The sequence below is a fragment of the Neoarius graeffei genome, chromosome 4, assembly GCF_027579695.1.
Source record: "Neoarius graeffei isolate fNeoGra1 chromosome 4, fNeoGra1.pri, whole genome shotgun sequence".
NCBI lineage: Eukaryota > Metazoa > Chordata > Actinopteri > Siluriformes > Ariidae > Neoarius > Neoarius graeffei.
Genome location: NC_083572.1, coordinates 66186552 through 66207299, shown reverse-complemented (window position 1 = coordinate 66207299; position 20748 = coordinate 66186552). Strand labels below are relative to the sequence as shown.

General features: G+C 39.3%; 1 protein-coding gene across 2 annotated transcripts in view; it reads left to right on the top strand.

The window, feature by feature from the left end:
• Window positions 1–20748, top strand: part of zgc:123305 — a 44459-nt gene that overhangs the window by 6814 nt on the left and 16897 nt on the right. The window contains exons 1-5 of one of the 2 annotated variants that reach the window (XM_060919496.1): window positions 3128–3147; window positions 8590–8790; window positions 16818–16913; window positions 17042–17274; window positions 20436–20543. In XM_060919496.1, coding sequence (XP_060775479.1) covers window positions 8599–8790; window positions 16818–16913; window positions 17042–17274; window positions 20436–20543 — 629 coding nt within the window. In that variant the 5' untranslated portion in view covers window positions 3128–3147; window positions 8590–8598. Of the gene's footprint in view, window positions 1–3127; window positions 3148–8589; window positions 8791–16817; window positions 16914–17041; window positions 17275–20435; window positions 20544–20748 lie in introns of those variants that run through there. The other variant, XM_060919497.1, reaches the window with a different exon arrangement.

The window sequence follows — 20748 nt, the reverse complement described above, 5'->3', positions numbered from 1 at the left end:
GGCCGAAATGATAAACAATTTTATCCCAGCAATAAATGGAGAAATACTGCAAGTACCTGAGAGGGTCTTGCCCCAGTGACAGGCCGTTGTACCCTGAAAGGTACAGTAATGTACTTTACTTTTCTGAGAGCGTAGGTTTTGTACTTCCACATTCAAGCCGCAGACTTGCACAAGTGCAGTGACACTGACAAAACTTCATTATTCATCTTAATAATGAAGTGCCCTAGTTTTCCACAGTAAATCTCATTTTGTTTACGATCTCAATTTTTTGGCTCCCTTGCTTAATTAAAAACATCACAGTACTGGTGATTTCCTCAATTCCGATTAGTTAGGTGTTGATTTTTTTTTTTTTTTTTTAACAGCACAACTCAGAGTAGCAGACGTTCCAATGACTTACATGGAACTATAAATGAAGTGTCCTTCATGTGATTGAGATAATTTGCTATAGTTTGAGAGGAATGCAACATTTCATGATGTGCTCTTTAGAGGAAAATCTCTGCGTCAGTGTGGTAACGTCATCATGGCACCCATGGCTGCTTGTTTTTCCTGCTCCAGCATGTCGGATCATGTTTTATTCCTTACATAATTGTCTGCAGCAGGTAACATGAGCAGATGTCTGAATGTTCAACATGGTTTTTATTGATTCATCTGCATTAAATCATGAGCCCTACGTTTATTTTAACACACTGACCAGTCCGAGGGAAATCTGACCACTTTATGGTTTCTGTTTCCCAAAACCCTGTAAGACAAATAACAAACACCTTCATGAGGCAAAAGATTGATCGTTGCTGCACTTGCATATTGTGTTTGGTTGGAGGGCTGGATGATGTGACAAATATCAGCGCACAATTATGAAAGGAATTTCTACACTATACAATATGCATCACAAAGTATAGACTTCCTCGGAAACTTGCAGCAGTACAGCAGTGTTGCATTAATAAACCTGCTATGAATAATATATGTAATAAAAATACATTTATAATAACTTTTTTTTTTTCTTTTTTTTTTTTTTGGGTTTGTTTTAAAATTAGTATAAAAATAAACACATTTAACACAAAAAACAAAAAACACTTTACAATTTAAGATGAAATACTCCAGGAGTGGCACACAGTGGACTTTGCGGTTATAAGTAAATAATCCATGATGTGTTGGTGTGACCTTCTTTGTGGCATGCTGTTATACAAAAATAAACAACAATGGGGTGGTGTGATGTGATGCCACCCCAAAAGTGGATTATTTTTGTACAACCCCAATTCCAAAAAAGTTGGGACACTGTGTAAAACACAAATACAGAATATGATGATTTACAAATCATGGAAACCCTGTATTTCATTGAAAATAGTACAAAGACAACATATCAAATGTTGAAACTGAGAAATTTCATTGTTTTTTGAAAAAATATATGCTCATTTTGACATTGATGTCAGCAACACATTTCAAAAAAGTTGGGACAGGGGCAACAAAAGACTGAAAGTTGTGTAATGATAAAAAATAATAATAATTTGATTAATTGGCAACAGGTCAGTAACATGATTATGGAAGAACATCCCAGAGAGGTTGAATCTCTCAGAAGTAAAAATGGGGATGGGTTCACCACTCCAGTGAAAGACTGTGTGGGCAAACAGTGCAACAATTTAAGAATAACGTTCCTCAATGTGAAATTGCAAAGAATTTGGGGATCACATCATCTATGGTACATAATATCATTAAAAGATTCAGAGAATCTGGAGAAATCTCTGTAGACAAGAGACAAGGCTGAAAACTGACATTGGATGCCTGTGATCTTCAGGCCCTCAGGAGACACTGCATTAAAAGCAGACACATGTCTCCATTGGAAATCACTGCATGGGGTCAGGAATGCTTGAGGAAACCATCGTCTGTGAAAACAGTTTATTACTGCATCCACAAATGCAAGTTAAAACCAGATATAAACAATATCCAGAAATACTGCCACCTTCTCTTGACCCGGGCTCTTTTATGATGGACTGAGGCGAAGTGGAAAATTGTCCCGAGGTCTGATGAATCAAAAGTAGAAATTCTATTTAGAAATCATGGACACCACATCCTCCATGCTAAAGAGGAGAGGGACCATCCGGCCTGTTATCAGTGTACAGTTCAAAAGCCAGCATCTGTGATGGTATGAGGGTGCATTGGTGCACATGCCATGGGTAGCTTGTACATCTGGAAAGGCATCATTAATGCTGAATGATATATACACGTTTCAGAATAATATGCTGCCATCCAGACAAAATGTTTTTCAGGAAAGGCCTTCCTTCTTTCAGCAAGACAACACCAAACTGTTTTCTGCACATATTAAAACCGCATGGCTCCATAGTAAAAGAGTCAGGGTGCTAAAATGGCCTGCCTGCAATCCAGACCGGTCTCCCATTTAAAACATTTGGGACATTATGAAGTGCAAAATACAACAAAGAAAACCCCAAACTGTTGAGCAACTGAAATTGTATATCAGGCAAGAATGGGACAGCATTTCTCTTTCAAAACTACAGCAGTTGGTCTCTTCAGTTCCCAAACGTTTACAGAGTGTTGTTAAAAGTAGAGGCGATGAAACACAGTGGTAAATATGCCCCTGTCCCAACTTTTTTAAAGCATGTTAGTGACATCAAGTTCAAAATGAGCATATATTTTTCAAAAAACAATAAAATTTCTCAGCTTCAACATTTGCTATGTTATCTTTTTACTATTTTCATGAAATATAGGGTTTCCATGATTTGCAAATTGTTGCATTCTGTTTTTCTTTACAGTTTACACAGCATGCCAACTTTTTTGGAATTGGGGTTGTAGAACGGAGTGTGCTGTTCCTTTTATGCCACAGCAATTTTGCCAATAATTTGTTAATAAACATGTCACACATTTCAACGCTTTATAGTTAAGATTTTAATGCTGTAAAACGTCTGAGAGAGAAGTTATGTTGCTTCCTGTTCTCACGGATGTTGTAGCAATAAACAGCCACCTCAAGCACATCTTCTCTCTATTTTACAGGGAGCATGCTGTTTTGTTTTGTTTTGTTTTTAAACAGAAACCAGAAAAATACATTCATGTGTCCTGAGGACTTTCCCATGCTGGGAAACTTTACAAAGCACCATGACTGTTACAGATCGCTGACACTCAAGACTTCCTGCATAAATCGTAAATAAACGTCTCTTATAAAATTACATTTTCACCATTAAATATCCATTTAAAAAAAAATCCCTTTTATTAGTATTAGATTATATGAGGCGTCCACCATATGAGTCCCTGTGTATGAGCTGTTACTATAGAAACAATAACATTAAAATGAGTGTATTAATATAAACCCGTTGTTACAGTGGGAACTCCTGACCAATCGGATTTTAGAATTCAACTGTGCTTTTGGCATTAAAAAAAAGCTGCATCCAGTCAGCTTGTAATTATTAAAAAATTGCTTAATATGTAATAAAAAGGGCAGCACAGTGGTGTAGTGGTTAGCACTGTCACCTCACAGCAAGAAGGTCCTGGGTTCGAGCCCAGCAGCTGGCGAGGGCCTTTCTGTGTGGAGTTTGCATGTTCTCCCCGTGTCTGCATGGGTTTCCTCGGGGTGCTCTGGTTTCCCCCACAGTCCAAAGACATGCAGGTTAGGTTAATTGGTGACTCTAAATTGACCGTAGGTGTGAATGTGAGTGTGAATGGTTGTCTGTGTCTATGTGTCAGCCCTGTGATGACCTGGCGACTTGTCCAGGGTGTACCCCGCCTCTCGCCCATAGTCAGCTGGGATAGGCTTTAACTTGCCTGCGACCCTGTAGAACAGGATAAGCAGCTACAGGTAATGGATGGATGTAATAAGATATCACGTTATCCATAGTATCTTAGAAAATAATACTGAATGATCATTTATCACCATATCATCTGATCATCCAGCCTTAGTTGAATGGTTTGTTGTTTGTTTGTTTAAGGAAGCAATAAAAACATTTGCAACAACACGCTGCCATTTTGTTTTTCTCTACTCATGGTATATGAGCTAATATCCTGGTAGTAGAGTAGCTAATCTGAGCATGCGGTTGCTCATATCCAGTGAATGTGGATAGAATTTTGTGTGTGTGTATTATTAGTGTGTATTTATATTTGTTTAGTTTTAAAAGATTAACACTCGGTTAGTGTGGTTAAGGGAGCAGTCTTATTGTAATTCATTAACTTTTTAAGGAATGCAGATTGATATTGTACAGCAGGGGAGTTTAAAGTCCAGTCTCTGGGCCAAATGTGGCCCGCAGCCTCTCTTTTAGAATGTGTGGTATGCGGTGACTGTTATTGCAAGCCGGGCTGTTCTCAGTTTCCAGTGGCCCACCTACCAACATGCTGCAATTAATTTTTTCATCTCCTGGTGGCAGCAGTCTATGTTAACACAGTTTGCTAAAATGCAAAAGCTTTTTTTCCCCCCCTGACTGCACCTGCATATTGATTTGCAGAATATTTAATCATGGCTACAGAAAAAAAGCAAAAACTTAAGGGTAAGAAGGGGCAGTTTGAAAAGAGCTGGAAACCACTAAGCATGGGAAAACTTTGATTCTTGAAGGAGTCCATAACTAAAGTGGATTTGCAACCAAGTATTAAAAATGACAGTTTAGTTTGACTGTTAGTTTTTTGAATTGCTTTTGGTCACTGAAATGGACAGGACCACATATATAAAAAGTGCTGTACTACCTGATTTGGATGTCCGTCCGTCCGTTCATCCTTCTGTCCGCCTGTCCATCTGTCACCAGGCATTTTGATGAGGTCTAATTTGTCCCCCTTTCAAAAAAAAAGCACACCCCCACAAAGTGTACACTGTAAAACACATGGCTGTTGGTACAATTAAAGCGACACTGCTCCTAAATGGGCATGATAATATTGATAAATGGTTGTGATTTCAACTTTTGAGCAAAGATAATTGTAATCATTAAGCCACATTTGTGTGAAGCTTTTTTTCTCTATTTGGCAGCATGCCCGTGGTCAGTTCTCTATTATACATGTGCACTCACGCAATTGGGCCTTACCCTGCTTATGAAGAAACACTGGGCTGAGTGAAAAGAATGGCTGAGTCTGTCACAAACCGTTGGCCTAAATGACAGGTGCAGCAGCTCTGTCTGTCTGTCTGTCTGTCTGTCTGTCTGTCTGTATATGTGTACAGACATCTGTGATTAAAAATTGGGCCAGTGTGAATGAGCACTTGCATGTACGTTCCCTTTGTTGATAAGGGAGACCGTAACCCGAATGAAAAGTGTGTGTGTGTGCGTGCATGTGTGTGCGTGCATGTGTAGTGAATAATAGGGGCTGAATGCGCTGGGTCTCTCTCATATTGTCATTATCAGCAGTATCCCCATTCTGTCGGTGCCACATATTGACGTTACACCAGTACCATTGGCCTTCTCACAAAAAGCCACAGATAAAGAGGAGAGCTGAGAGAACGAGGCCCTGTATTTATATCACCGCTTTATAAAACAACTAGTTTACACACCATATTGAGGAAGAGAGAAGGGTTTAGTGGTTAGCGACCCAGATTTGGGGATGAAGGAAATATTAGCCCCTGGATGGCACCTGGGGTGTGGAGGGTATCTGATGTTGTAGGGAAGGGACATCTCCATCCTTCACTATGGGTAAGAGAGATTACTTTACTTTAAAAATCCTCTAAAATGTTGCCTTAGAGGAACTGGAGTCTCATGAATGCTGAGCTTTAATCAGCTGTTTTGGGGCATCTTTGTTTTAAAGTAGCTGTGCCAGCGAATTTTGATAAGTACTTGCCGATTAACCAAGTAGCATCCATGAACCGTATGAAATATTTGTCTTTTAAAATGGTATGAAAGGGTAGCATGGCTGGGTTTTCTTGTCTTATGAACTGCACTTTTATTTTGCTACACAGAAACTGGGATTAGAACTGACTTCAAATGACAGTTCTACTGTCCAAATAATTTGAGTACTATGATGTATGAGACTTTGTGACGTGTTCTTCAGAACTGACGCATCAGTTTACCTGCTTTTAAGTGTTGTTATTCCTGTTAAGCTGTGCTATTAAAGTCATGTCTCTCGTTGGCAAATAAAAAATATTAAAAAAAATCAATTGGAGATCAGGATGTGCGCACATGGGTTTGGGTGTTTTTCGCATGTACTCCCTGTGTATGTGTGGGTTTCCTCAGGGTTCTCTGGTTTCCTCCCACTGCTGGAAAACATGCCAGTAAAAACATAGATTGGCTAAGATAGTGTGTGTGTATGTATGTATACCTGTGTGTATTGCCCTGCAATGGACTCGTGTCCCATCCAAGTACTGTATATTCCTGCCAAGTGTTCCTGGGATGGGCACTGATCAGGATAAATCGGTTACTGACAGCAAGAGAGTGAGTGATTTGTACCAATTAGTCTTTTTGTCAAAATTTTGGGGATACTAGCTTGTTTTTACAGCATAGCTACTTAATTTAACAGTAAGCTTTGTTGCCTCACTCTTGCTCAGCACACTTGTTTCATTAAGTCACATAAGTGTGTGTGTATGTTATTTACCAGCTGGGAGGTCTGTATCGTGAAAGTGCTGACCGAGGCCCTCTGGGCCGAGGTCAGTATTCAAGGCCGAGGTCATGGTATTTCACCATACGGACCGACCTTAAGCTGGTAAATAATATATTTTATTTTTTTCTTTTACCAAATTCTAACAGAAAACGAGAGCGCCCGAAAGGGAGAGCCGAGCCGCCATTTTGAATCCTCATTCATGGCTGTAATGCAAATTGCTTCCTCCTCGGTATACAAGTGCACTTCCATGGCAGGAAAAAAACTACATTTTGCCACCTATGTAGTCCCCTATTTGTACAAAATTGAGTCATTCATGATTCAGCCATGTTTTTGCTCGGTGTTAGCAAGTCACAGGTTTTTAGCTTTCTCCTGAAATGTGTTTTTATTTCTTCTTCCTCAGGGTAGTAAAACTCACTTTCGCTGTGAAGACTGTCGTTATCGCTACCCATGCTGTAAAATTAATGCTATTCTCCTGAGAAATGCTGGCAAAAATTTATAAGATTTTTGATAATCTTATAAAAAAAAAAGATGAAAAAAAAACGTTATAATGTTTGTTGTTGTGAACGAGCGAGTCGCCAGAAGTCCGTAACTGGGGTCCGTATCGTTAGGATACGGGCCCGCTCACCAGCCAATCAGAGCGCAGGATTTGATGGAAACCGGACCACGAAAAAAATAAAAGCTGTTATTATTAGACTTGTAAACAAAACTTGTTTGTGTGAGTCACATGTCTCTGGATAATTGCTTATCTTTGTTCTAGATCAGGGGTGTCAAACCTGATCCATAAAGGGCCGTGTGGCTGCAGGTTTTCATTCCAGCCATGCAGCAGCACACCTGATTTGGCTTATTCAATCAACTGACACACCCACCCTTTAATCAAGGGTGGCTGTGGCTGCAAGTATTTGACTGTGTGAAGACAGTTCAGTTGATTGAATGAGCCAAGTCAGGTGTGCTGCTGCATGGCTGGAATGAAAACCTGCAGCCACACGGCCCTTTATGGATCAGTTTGGACACCCCTGTTCTAGATACTTTTTGGTATGTTTGTGGAACACTGCCAAAGCACATAGCAATGAGGGCTTGTCCTTATGTTCTTGCACAACTTCAAAAAAAAAATGTCATTAAAGATTTACTAGTGAGCTCATGAAACCTTCAAGAAATTAGAGTCCATAATGTCAAACAAACATCAAAATAGATATCAAAATACGAGTTTTAAAGGCATATGTCTGTTCAGTACTTCTATATGGATGTGAGTGCTAGACAATTACCAATGACATCAAAAAGAAATTAGAAGCAGCAGAGATGTGGTTCCTCAGAAGAATCATGAAAATATCCTGGAAGGAGATGAAGATGAACCAAGAAGTTTTAATCCTTGCAGGAGTAAAAAGGAGCTTAATTTAAACAATAAGGAAGAGACAAATTAATTTTTTTTGAACATGTAAACAGAAAAGGAGGATTAGAACAACTCAGTGTGACGGGTAAGATCCATGGAAAGAAAAGCAGAGGAAGGCAAAGAATAAAATCTGTACAGAGCCTTAACAACTGGGCTACTAACAATAGCATCGACAATAACGCATTCATAAGGACCTCAAATGACTGAGAAAAATGGAGGATCATGACCACGAATGTCTGCTCCAGAAAAGGCAAATGAAGAAGTGAGCTCATAACCATGTTTTTTTTGTGTGTTTTTTTTTTTTTTTTAGCACAAATGTAAAAATGAAAAGTTTATATTCATCCTTTTTCTCATTATAAGTGTTCTGCTTGTCTCCTGCCTTGCTTGACCTTAGATCATCAAGATGTTCTGCTATTGGTCAAAGACCAGACTTTGGTCTGTTTGTAGAATGTGGCAGTTTCTCACTTGATTAATCATTTTGACTCCAAAGGTTACCGTCATGCTCCACATTAAGCTTCTTAAACATCACGAGTAGCTTGGAGATTGCTGATGATTGATTGAAACAGCAGAGCAAGCCTTTTTTTTTTTTTTTTAAACAAGCTTTTTTTCTGAATTCTTTGCTTCTGAGAGTTTGTTGTGCTAGCTGTATTTTATTTTTCTTAAATCACTGAAGCAACCTCTGTCTCCCCCTGCAGTCCCAAACCATGAACTACGTTGGCCAGTTGGCAGAGACGGTCTTTGTAACTGTGAAGGAGCTTTATCGTGGACTAAACCCTGCTACACTCACTGGTGGGATTGATGTCATTGTTGTGCGTCAGCCAGACGGCAGTCTCCAGTGCTCGCCTTTCCACGTGCGCTTTGGAAAACTGGGAGTTCTTCGCTCCAAGGAGAAAGTGGTGAGGGACAGGGTAGCACTGAGTTTATAGAAATGTGATGGTAAAGTCTGATAAGTGAATCTGAAATAATGGTACACCACTGCTTTGCTGTATATTGGTATTATATTTCTAGGTGTGTCCTGTTAAAAAAAAATGCTAATAGATGTATACAGTTGCACTCAGAAGTTTATATGCAGAAACATAAATGTCATTGTGGGCGTGAATCTCATGGCAATATTGGGCTTTTGGTGATTTTTCTTTGAACTGTTCTTTTTCTGTGGCAGAATAATTGTACAATATGCACCTTTTTAATAGAAAAAAAGAATCTGGTGAATACGTTTTAATTTATTTTGTTATCAGAAATCAACACAGTCAAAATTATACATATAGACTCAAATATACATCCAGCACACCTAATATTTGGTTAAATGTTCCTTAGCAAGTTACACCTTGACCAAATGCTTTTGGTAGCAATCAACAAGCTTCTGGCAGAATTCTGGTTGGATATTTGATATTTATTTATTTATTTATTTATTTATTTATTTAGACAGAATTCGGAGAGTTCAATTAAAAAAAAAAAAATTTTCTCGCACAGACCTGACTTTTATGTACAGTCTACATATTCTGGGTAGGGTTGAGGTCAGGACTAGTTTTAAGCTGAATGTTAGCTTTGATGTGTATTTGGGGTCATTGTCCCATTAGAACACCCAGTTTTGTCCAAGTTTGATAGTTTGAGGTTTTGTGTTTTTTTTTTGAGTTTGGTACCAACATTTTTCAATTTAGTATGATACCTGGCATGTTGGAACCAGTAATAGTACAAGTTTGATACCAGTGCAATAAATCCGGAAGCGAATGTGGGTGTCTTCATTTCGAAACCTCTCCATTTTTGCTCGTCTACAGCAAAACTACCTCAGAGTTCTCAACTTAAAACAGGGACTGTTTTGGGGGCTTGAAAACACTGAAGTAGTGTGGATGCCAGATGTAAAGGTAGCAAAAGTGACGCATTTTAAAACAAAATGTATTAACGTGGACGTAGGCCCAATCCCAATTCTAATTCCTACCCCTCCCCCTTCCCCTTGGCCCTTCCCCTTGAAACTGAGCTACAAGGGATAGGGCTTGAAATTCAACCCTTACGTATTGGGATAGCCCTTCAACAATCGCATACGTCATCGCGTACCTCCGTCAGCGTTTACGTTAGCAAAACGCGACCAAATGCGTCATTGGCTGCGACCAGCCGCTACAGTCAGAGCCAGAGGCAGAACCAGAAATCTCTGCTGGCAGGGTGTGATTTGTTAACTAACACCACTGAATGGGATATCTTTGGCGCTTCGTGCACCACATCCGACAGACTGAGGTGTCAGAACACTCATGTAAACAATAAAAGCGAGAATAACAGAACAAAACGTATGCAGTCAAGCAACCGAAAACAATACTCACTCCCAAAGCTTTTTAGCAGCAGCTTGGATTTCAGAAATCGCTGCTCATTCTCAGCTCGAAAGCGAATCAAGCGGCGTGTTTCCTCTGGATAACAACTTAAAACACGTAAATAATGGAGAAAATACATTTATGACAATCTTTCGCCGCGGGAACCGCCATCTTTCTGAAATCCGCATGAAATCTCGCTGAAATCCGCATGGCATTGTGGGAAATCACTCAAACCCCTTCGTTCGGAGTCAGCTCCAGGAAAATCTCCGTTTGGAGGGGTACAGAAGCCCTACCCCTTCCCCTACCCCTCCGCGTTAACTGGGATTGGGATACCCCTTCACGTGAACGCGCAAAATGGAGGGGAAGGGCCAAGGGGTTGGTCCAAGGGGTGAAATGGGATTCGGCCGTAGCCTAAGAAAACGAACAGAAGCCTTGCCGCATTCATCACAGCGGCTGGCTGCCAGCTAGCCCCGTGTCACTTTAGGTCAGCAAAGCTTGCGTTACAAGCGCCCTAGTTGGTTAGCTCAATTCAGGATGGGAACTATTGCGAATAAGCTAACCATGGACAAAGTTCGGTATTTACAATTTGTGATTATCATTGCACATCTTCCGTTCATGGAAATCTTTGTACAACTCGGGATGTACAGTGGTGCTTGAAAGTTTGTGAACCCTTTAGAATTTTCTATATTTCTGCATAAATATGACCTAAAACAACATCAGATTTTCACACAAGTCCTAAAAGTAGATGATAAGAATCCAGTTAAATGAGACAAAAATATTATACTTGGTCATTTATTTATTGAGGAAAATGATCCAATATTACATATCTGTGAGTGGCAAAAGTATGTAAACCTCTAGGATTAGCAGTTAATTTGAAGGTGAAATTAGAGTCAGGTGTTTTGAATCAATGGGATGACAATCAGGTGTGAGTGGGCACCCTGTTTTATTTCAAGAACAGGGATCTATCAAAGTCTGATCTTCACAACACATGTTTGTGGAGATGTATCATGGCACAAGCAAAGGAGATTTCTGAGGACCTCAGAAAAAGCGTTGTTGATGCTCATCAGGCTGGAAAAGGTTACAAAACCATCTCTAAAGAGTTTAGACTCCACCAATCCACAGTCAGACAGACTGTGTACAAATGGAGGAAATTCAAGACCATTGTTACCCTCCCCAGGAGTGGTCGACCAACAAAGATCACGCCAAGAGCAAGGCGTGTAATAGTCAGCGAGGTCACAAAGGACCCCAGTGTAACTTCTAAGCAACTGAAGACCTCTCTCACATTGGCTAATGTTAATGTTCATGAGTCCACCATCAGGAGAACACTGAACAACAATGGTGTGCATGACAGGGTTGCAAGGAGAAAGCCACTGCTCTCCAAAAAGAACATTGCTGCTTGTCTGCAGTTTGCTAAAGATCATGTGGACAAGCCAGAAGGCTATTGGAAAAATGTTTTGTGGATGGATGAGACCAAAATAGAACTTTTTTGGTTTAAATGAGAAGCATTATGTTTGGAGAAAGGAAAACACTGCATTCTAGCATAAGAATCTTATCCTATCTGTGAAACATGGTGGTGGTAGCATCATTTTTTGGGCCTGTTTTGCTGCATCTGGGCCAGGACGGCTTGCCATCATTAATGGAACAATGAATTCTGAATTATACCAGCGAATTCTAAAGGAAAATGTCAGGGCATCTGTCCATGAACTGAATCTCAAGAGAAGGTGGGTCATGCAGCAAGACAACAACCCTAAGCGCACAAGTCGTTCTACCAAAGAATGGTTAAAGAAGAATAATGTTTTGGAATGGCCAAGTCAAAGCCCTGACCTTAATCTAATCGAAATGTTATGGAAGGACCTGGAGTGAGCAGTTCATGTGAGGAAACCCACCAACATCCCAGAGTTGAAGCTGTTCTGTACGGAGGAATGGGCTAAAATTCCTCCAAGCCGGTGTGCAGGATTGATCAACAGTTACCGGAAACGTTTAGTTGCAGTTATTGCTGCACAAGGGGGTCACACCAGATACTGAAAGCAAAGGTTCACATACTTTTGCCACTCACAGATATGTAATATTGGATCATTTTCCTCAATAAATAAATGACCAAGCATAATATTTTTGTCTCATTTGTTTAACTGGGTTCTTTTTATCTACTTTTAGGACTTGTGTGAAAATCTGATGTTTTAGGTCATATTTATGCAGAAATATAGAAAATTCTAAAGGGTTCACAAACTTTCAAGCACCACTGTACATGCATCAAACGTTTCATCAGGTTGATTTAGATGTATTACCTCCTCCCACCACACATGACTTCAGGCACTGTTTCCACAAAGGTGTAGAAGTGGACTCCACCTCTCCACTATCACTTGCCCTAAAAACAAAATATCACCATCTCTTACTCGGAAAGCCTTGTTTCTCAAGTTTCAACTTTCCTCTTCATTATTCCACCCACTTTATGCAAGGCACCAGTTTCACTCTCAGCAAACTAGCCCCAGAGCATGATGCTACCACCACGCTTAACAGTTCGTACAGTGTTCCTTTGTACCTGTGGACATTGTGGCCAAACAACTCAGTCTTTGTTTCGCATAACCATAAAACGTTCCTCCAGAAGGTTTTTCCTTTAAAAGATAATGGAAATATTATGACTGAAAAATGGCATTAAAAAAAAATCCAAGTCAAGGTAGACTTGAAAAATAAAACAAAAGGGCTTTATTTCAGTGGGATAGAATCATAAAAATTACACCAGTGTGCGTCAACTTGTGCCTTTTTCAGGCTTTTTCTTTGTCCATGTGCTCAGCTGCAAATTTTAGTCAAGCTTGAAGATATCGATTTTTGGAGCAGGGGCTTCTTTCTTGAACGGCAGCCTGTTACATCGCCTATGGCGAGGTAAAACTTGACTGTAGTGTGTTCCACCTTACCTTGGCAATTTCAGAGAAATTTTAGAACTTTCAGCACCACTGAATTAATAATCTATGTGGGCGTATGTATTATTTATTTATTTAAACCTGTTAAATTTTGACTGTTAGTTTCAGAAAAACAAAAATGAATTAAAACTTGTGTGCCAAATTATTTTTTTTCTATTCAAGATGTATGTTGTACAAATCATTCTGCCACAGAAAAAGAACAGATCAAAGAAATAATTGAAAGTTCAGTATTGCCATGACTTCTATGTCTTTGTATGCAAACTTCTGACCACAATTGTGTATATACAGTATATCTTGCTAAAGTAGTTTACCAAGTGCATAATAAAACTCTAGCAGTTCTTTTTTTTTCCAATTAAAGCAGTCACTGTAGTAGTTCATGGTATTTCAAATCATCTGTGGTGAAAATACAATATTGTATACAGACTTGCATGAAATATCCACTAGTCCATGATCATGTCACCCCAAGTGGGTAGGGGTTTTCAATTAGGGGTCAGGTGCATTCTGTGGCGTACTTTAAAAAAAAAAAAGCTGGTCAAATTAGTACATCAGGTGCCATTTTTATTTTGAATATGAAAAACCATGAATATGTGTAAGGCCCTGTCCACATGGCAATGGATTCAGGTGAATCTGATAAAATTGTTTATCGTTTCGGCCTGGCATCCACATGGCACCGGCGTTTTGGGTGCCCCAAAACGAAATCTTTTGAGAACGGGTTCCAGAGTGAAAAAATCTGGCAACGGAGCCGTTGCGAAGTCGTCTGGATGAGTAGAACGGATTTGTTTACGATGACGTCACAACCACATGTGCTTCACGCCGGGTAGAAGTGTAACGAACTCGATGCGAGTTGTCAACAAATCCTATAACTTGGTTCATGAAACGCGCTTACAAAATATTTTCACTGTGAATATTGTGTAATGGTGCAAAGTGAGAGAGTGAGTGAGAGACTAGCCCTTAGGGCAGAGTCAATCCCGCCAGCAAAAATAGGGAAAAAAAAGGAGCGATCTCACCTCTTCAGATGTTTATTCCAGACCATTAAAGAATTCTGGAGGATATCAGAATGTTGGCGTACTGGCTTCCATCTACCCCTGTTCATTCCTCTTTCCGCGTCTCCATTCAAAAAAACGAGCACGTGATTTAAAGGGACTATATCCATAGGATAGGGAGTGAGAAAGTGTGTGCGTGTGACAGGGATAGTCACTGTGCGCATGCGCAGTTATGCGCATGCGTCTACTTCTATTGTTCTGGTGTCTCCGATGGGACCGTCTTACAGCGCACGTAGAGGTGTGGCATGTGTATTGCATTGTTTTCAGCAAGCGTTGCGTTGCCATATGAACCTGATATTTTACTGCCCATGTGGACGCGATATTTAAAAAAAAAAATCTTGTCGTGTGGATGTAGCCTAAGTCTATATGTGAAGCATGCCGGGGTTTGGGATATTCCCACTATTTTAAATAATTCTCTGCTTGCATCAAACTTGCCATCTGTACTGTTTTTTTTTTTTTTTTTTTTTTTTTTTTTTTCCCCCTGAACCATTTTGCTTATATTTTTTAATTTTTGTAATTGTCTTGATACCAGCATTAATGCCTTTTCAAAATGTTGCAAATAAAAACCTGCTGATTTTAGATTCTCATGTACTGAAAACTTTTGGCTGAAATGACCTGTCCTTTTATAATAGTTAACATGAAACTAATTACTGTTTACTAGGTTCTAAAGAAGATATTAACCTATGGGTAACCTTGTAGCTTCAAAAGTTGTGGTTTATCCTAATGTCCTTCTGTCATCACATTGTAATTGTATGACTTGTGGGATGTCATCTGCTGTTGCCCTGTGGATAAATATATTTTTAAAAGTCATTGTTTAAATTGTGTTATATTAATGCTTCATATTGGTGATATACTGGATGCTGAACACCCCAGTCCAACTTGCATGCATGGAGGCCATTCTGAAAAAAAATTCACTCTATGTAAAAGAAATTAATTATTTTCAAATTAGTTGACTGTCAGCATCTCCCAACTATATCATCTAGCTGTACCAAAAGTAAACAGGGTAGCTACTTAATGCCAGACAAAAAGCTAACTAAAACAGCATATCAGGAAAAATGCTGAGAAACTGTTATGCTTTCTCGTGTTGTGTACAACCCCAAATTAGAAAAACTTGGGGCGGTATGTTGGAATTAAAACTGAAAAATAATGATGTGTAAATGATCATTTGACCTATGTTGCACTCAAAACAGTACAACAGCACAATATTTGATGTTTTACCTTGTGTTTTTTTTTTTTTATTTATTTATTTTTTTCCCCTCCCCAAAATAAAACAATTTTGATTCTTGCAACACATTTCAAAAAAACTGGGTAAAGCTTTCAGCACTTTCTAATGTTCCCATTCCTTCTCACAACACTTAAAAGATGTTCAGGGACTGAATACACCAAGTGATGAAACGTTTCAAGTATTTTGTCCCGTTCTTCCTGAAAACAACAGGTCTTAAGGTGTTCAACAGTACAGGCTTGTCATTTTTCATATTTGTCGTTTCAAAATTCACCATATTCTCTACTGGGGACAGAGAGGACAGACACCCTCTTCTTCCACACCCATGCCTTTGTAATGTGTGTAGAATATGGTTTTGCATTGTCTTGTTGAAATATCCCTGGAAAAGATGTCTTCTCAATGTACTTTTCTGCATTAATGCTGACATCACAGAAGGACACTGTGATTGCCCTGACACAAGGGTACTGACACAACCCCATACCATGATAGACCCTGGCTTTTAGACTTATTGCTGAAGAGTCTGGATGGTCCTTTCGTCTTTGGTCCGGAGCACATGGTATCCATTTCTTCTTTAAAAAAAATAAAAAGAGCTTTGTCTGACCACTACACGTTTCCACTGTGTGATGGTCCAGCCCAGATGCTTCTGACCCCAGAGAAGTCGATGGCGCTTCTGGACACAGTTAATATAAGGCTTCCTTTTTTTCCTACAGCAAAGTTTTAACTGGCATTTGTGGATGTAAATCTGTATTGTAGTGCTTGACAAAGGTTTGCTAAAGTAATCCTCAGCCCATGTGGTTATATCAGCTATAGATGAATGACCGTTCTTGATGCAGTGCTGTTTGAAGGATTGGAGATCGCTAGCGTTCAGCTTAGGCTTGCATCCTTGCCCGTTTACTCAGCGAAATTTCTCCAGATTCCTGAATCATTTAATGATATGCACTGTAGAAGGTGGAATCCAAATCCCTTTGTATCTTTCTTTGAGGAACGCTTGTTTTTAAACATTTCAATAATTTTCTCATACATTTGTTGACAAACTGGAGATCCTTGGCCCATCTTTGCTCCTCAAAATCTAAGCCTTTCCTCGATACTGATTTTTGTACTAAATAATGATTACAATCGTCTATTGACATCGGCTGTTTCGCATCACATGTATATAATTGTTTTACCTCATTACTCGCCCTAAATTGCCCCGTCCCAACTATTTTTGGAATGTGTTGCAGGCCTGAAACAAAGGAATGGATGTATATTAACAAATGAAATAAAGTTGACCAGAAAAAACATGAAATGTCTTGGGTTCGTACTGTCTGCAATGAAATACAAGTCAAAGTAAACTTAGAAATCACTGCTTTCTTTTTATTTGCATTTTCCATACCATCCTAATACTTTCTGATTTGGGGTTGTATATCATCTTTTGATAATCTAATGCATGGGTATTTCTAGGTGGATATTGAGATCAATGGTGAGCCAGTTGACCTGCACATGAAACTTGGGGACAATGGAGAGGCATTCTTTGTGGAAGAAAATGAAAGCTTGGAGGTATGAAAAAGGTGTCAGTGATCATACAGTAGGGTGTTGTTAAAGCTGTAAAAAGTACTTGTAGAACTGTTTGAAACTACTTTAGTGCAGGCTGTAATTAATATAGTCTTTATGATTTTATGTCTCAGACAGAACTGCCAGCCTACCTTTGTACCTCACCCATCCCCATGGAAGGTCCAGAGGTTTCAGAAGTGACCGCATCTCCCTCCAGCACCTCATCTTCATGTGCACGGCGGAAAAAACGGCGAAAGAAACGTGCCCGCTCTGACGCACACCTCCATGAGGATGTTAGCTCTTCCTCAGAGGAGAGGGAGACCCCAGAACAGGACATCCTGAAAGAGGAGTCGGTGTTCATAGCGAGGTTGGCGCTCTCATTTGGCTTGGGCAATGCTATAATAAGATTTGGTTAAGCTTAAATTCGGAGTATATAGCTCAGATAATGTACACCCATCGGACAGTTTAATAGGAACACCTGTATTTCACGTAATACGAATATTTTTATTTTTTACCTGCATTAGGGCCAAATACCAGCTGGGAGGTCCGTATCGTGAAATACCGTGACCGAGGTCTTGAAAGTACTGAGCGAGGCCCTCCGGGCCAAGGTCAGTATTCAAGGCCGAGGTCACGATATTTCACCATACGGACCGACCTTAAGCTGGTAAATAAATTTTTTTTTTTTCTTTACCAAATTCTAACAGAAAACGAGAGCGCCCAAAAGGGAAAACCAAGCCGCCATTTTGAATCCTCATTCATGGCTGTAATGCAAATTGCTTCCTCCTCGGTATACAAGTGCACTTCCATGGCAGGAAAAAAAACTACCTTTTGCCGCCTATGTAGTCCCCTATTTATACAAAATTGAGTCATTCAGGATTCAGCCATGTTTTTGCTTGGCGTTAGCAACAGTTAGAGGTTTTTAGCTTTTCTCCTGAAATGTTTTCTTTTATTTCTTCTTCCTCAGGGTAGTAAAACCTTGCTTTCACTGTGAAGACTGTCGTTATCACTATCCATGCTGTAAAATTAATGCTATTATGCTGAGAAATGCTGACAAATTTATAAGATTTTTGATAAAAATCTTATAAATAAATCTTATAAAAAAGATACATGATGACAAAAATTGCTACTATGTTTGTTGTTGTGAACGAGCGAGTCGCCAGAGGTCCGTAACTGGGGTCCGTACCGTAGGATACTGACCCGCTCACCAGCCAATCAGGGCGCAGGATTTGATGGAAACTGGACCGCGAAAAAAATTAAAATGTTTAACAAATTACTAAATTAAAAGAAAGTGAACAAAGACTGAAAACCATCAATCTCTTAAAATGGCTCCTGTAGTATGGTAAGTCAGTAACACATTGTGACCTAAACACACAGTTCTTACTTTTCAAGGATATGCTTCTCAAGGGATTTTTACAGCCAGGGGAAATATCCTTCAGCAAAATCTAGTACAGTATCATGAAATTGTCTGAGAAAATTGACTAAACTAATCACTACATTTATATGCACAAAATATTCCAGTTTTTGCCCTTATTTGAAAAAAAGACAGTATTCTTACTAAGCTGTTTACATCACTAATGAAAATGAATATTCCACTAATATTCATGTTTACATACAGCCATGTATATGCTGATAGTCTGTTTGGTTTGTGTACAATGCACAGAGCTGACTGTAAACAGGCGAGAGGCTGTGTGTGTTGCAAACTGCCATAAAAACCCCAATTGAAACGCATAATATGAACACATTGTATACATGTCCAAAGCATTTGGAATGTCCGAATAGAATATGCTGTTTGCATGACCTGTATCAAATTCAGGATCTTGTCATATTCGGAATAATAGTGGAATATTGGTGAGTATGGAAACATTACTGATTGACTGACTAAAACTGAGTTCCACTGACTAAATCTTGACTAAAATGTAACAGACTAAAATGTGACTAAAACCAACTACAATTTTCAGAAACCGACTAAGACTCAAACTAAATTTAAAATTCTTGTCAAAATTAACACCACACACAGTGAAATGTCCAAGTGTGGTTATAGGTAATATAAGATAGGGGAAACCCTATCTTTCATTGAAAAAAGAACAGACAACAAGGCAAATGTTGAAATTGAGAGGGGTTTTTTTTGTTTGTTTGTTTTTAATGTATGCTCATTTTGAATTTGATGCCAGCAATACGTTTTAGAAAAGTTGGGACAGAGGTATGTTTACCACTGTGTTGCATCGCCTCTACTTTTAACAACACTGTAAATGCTTGAGAACTGAAGAGACCAGTTATTGTAGTTTTATGTGTGGAAATATTGTGCCATTGTTGCCCAAAATATACTTTCAGTTGCTCAACAGTTCGGGGTCTCCTTTGTTGTATATTGCACTTCATAATGTGGCAAATGCTTTCAATGGGAGACAGGTCTGGACTGCAGGCAGGCCAGTTTAGCACCTGAGCACTCTTACTATGGAGCCATGCAGCTGTAATATGTGTAATGCGGTTTGGCATTGTCTTGCTGAAAGAAGGAAGGCCTTCCCTGAAAAAGATGTCGTCTGAATGGCAGCAAGTTGCTTCAAAACCTGTATATATCATTCAGTATTAATGATGCCTTCCCAGGTGTGCCAGCTACCTATGTCATGTGCACTAATGCACCTCCATACTATCACAGGTGCTGGCTTTTGAACTGTGCACTGATAAGCTGGATGGTCCCTTTTAGCCTGGAGGACGTGGTGTCCATGATTTTCAAAGAATTTCAAATTTTAATTTCAGACTACAGGGCAGTTTTCCATTTTCCCTCAGTCCATAGTAAACGTGCTCAGGCCTAGAGAAAGCAGCGTTGATTTTGGATATTTGTTTATATATGATTTTTAACTTGCATTTGTGGGTGCAGTGCTGAACTGTGTTCACAGACGATGGTTTTGAGAAATGTTCCCGAGCCCATGCTGTGACTTCCACTACAGAATCGTGTCTGTTTTTAATGCAGCGTCGCCACGGGCATCTAATGTTGGTTTTTGGCCTTGTCCCTTGTGTACGGAGATCTCTCCAGATTCTCTGAATCTTTTAGTAATCTTATGTACCATAGATGATGTGATCTCCAAATTCTTTGCAATTTTACGTTGAAGAATGTCATTTTTAAATTGTTGCACTATTTGCCCATGCAGTCTTTCACAGAGTGGTGAACCCCTCCCCATCTTTACTTCTGAGAGACTCAGCCTGTCTGGGATGCTCTTTTATCCCCAATCATGTTCCTGACCTCTTGCAATTAGCCTAATTAGTTTTTTTAAAAACTTTTTTTCTTTTCTAAATTCAAAATGAACGCACTTATTGGTTAAAAAAAAGATTTCTCAGTTTCATCGCTTGATGTGTTGTCTTTATGGTGATCTCAATGAAATATATAGGGTTACCATGATTTGCAAACCTTTTTTATTATTTACGTTTTACACAGCATCCCAACTTTTTTGGAATTGTGGTTATATTTCAAGTTTTTGTACGGTCTGAATGAATCAGCTGTTGAGTTTATTCTGTGTATGTCTGTTTCTGTAGCAAGTCAGTGTATTACTCTCTGTCTGAGGAACCAGGTGAGGATGTGCTTGGAGCTCAGGCCAGAGACTTGCATCCTTACTCTGATGGAGAGTGCTCACCTAATGAGGGGTAATAACATGCGTTACAGAACCTGTGATATAATGTAAAAAATCTGAACATACATTTCGTCTTTATTCTCTATGCATATATTGCACTGCATCCACTTAATTTATTCTTTAATTTGTTCGCCCTCTCTTCTTGCATTATGCCATTTGAAGGAGTGCATTTTACATGTCGTTTAGTACTTTTTGTTGGACCATGCAGCTCTATATAT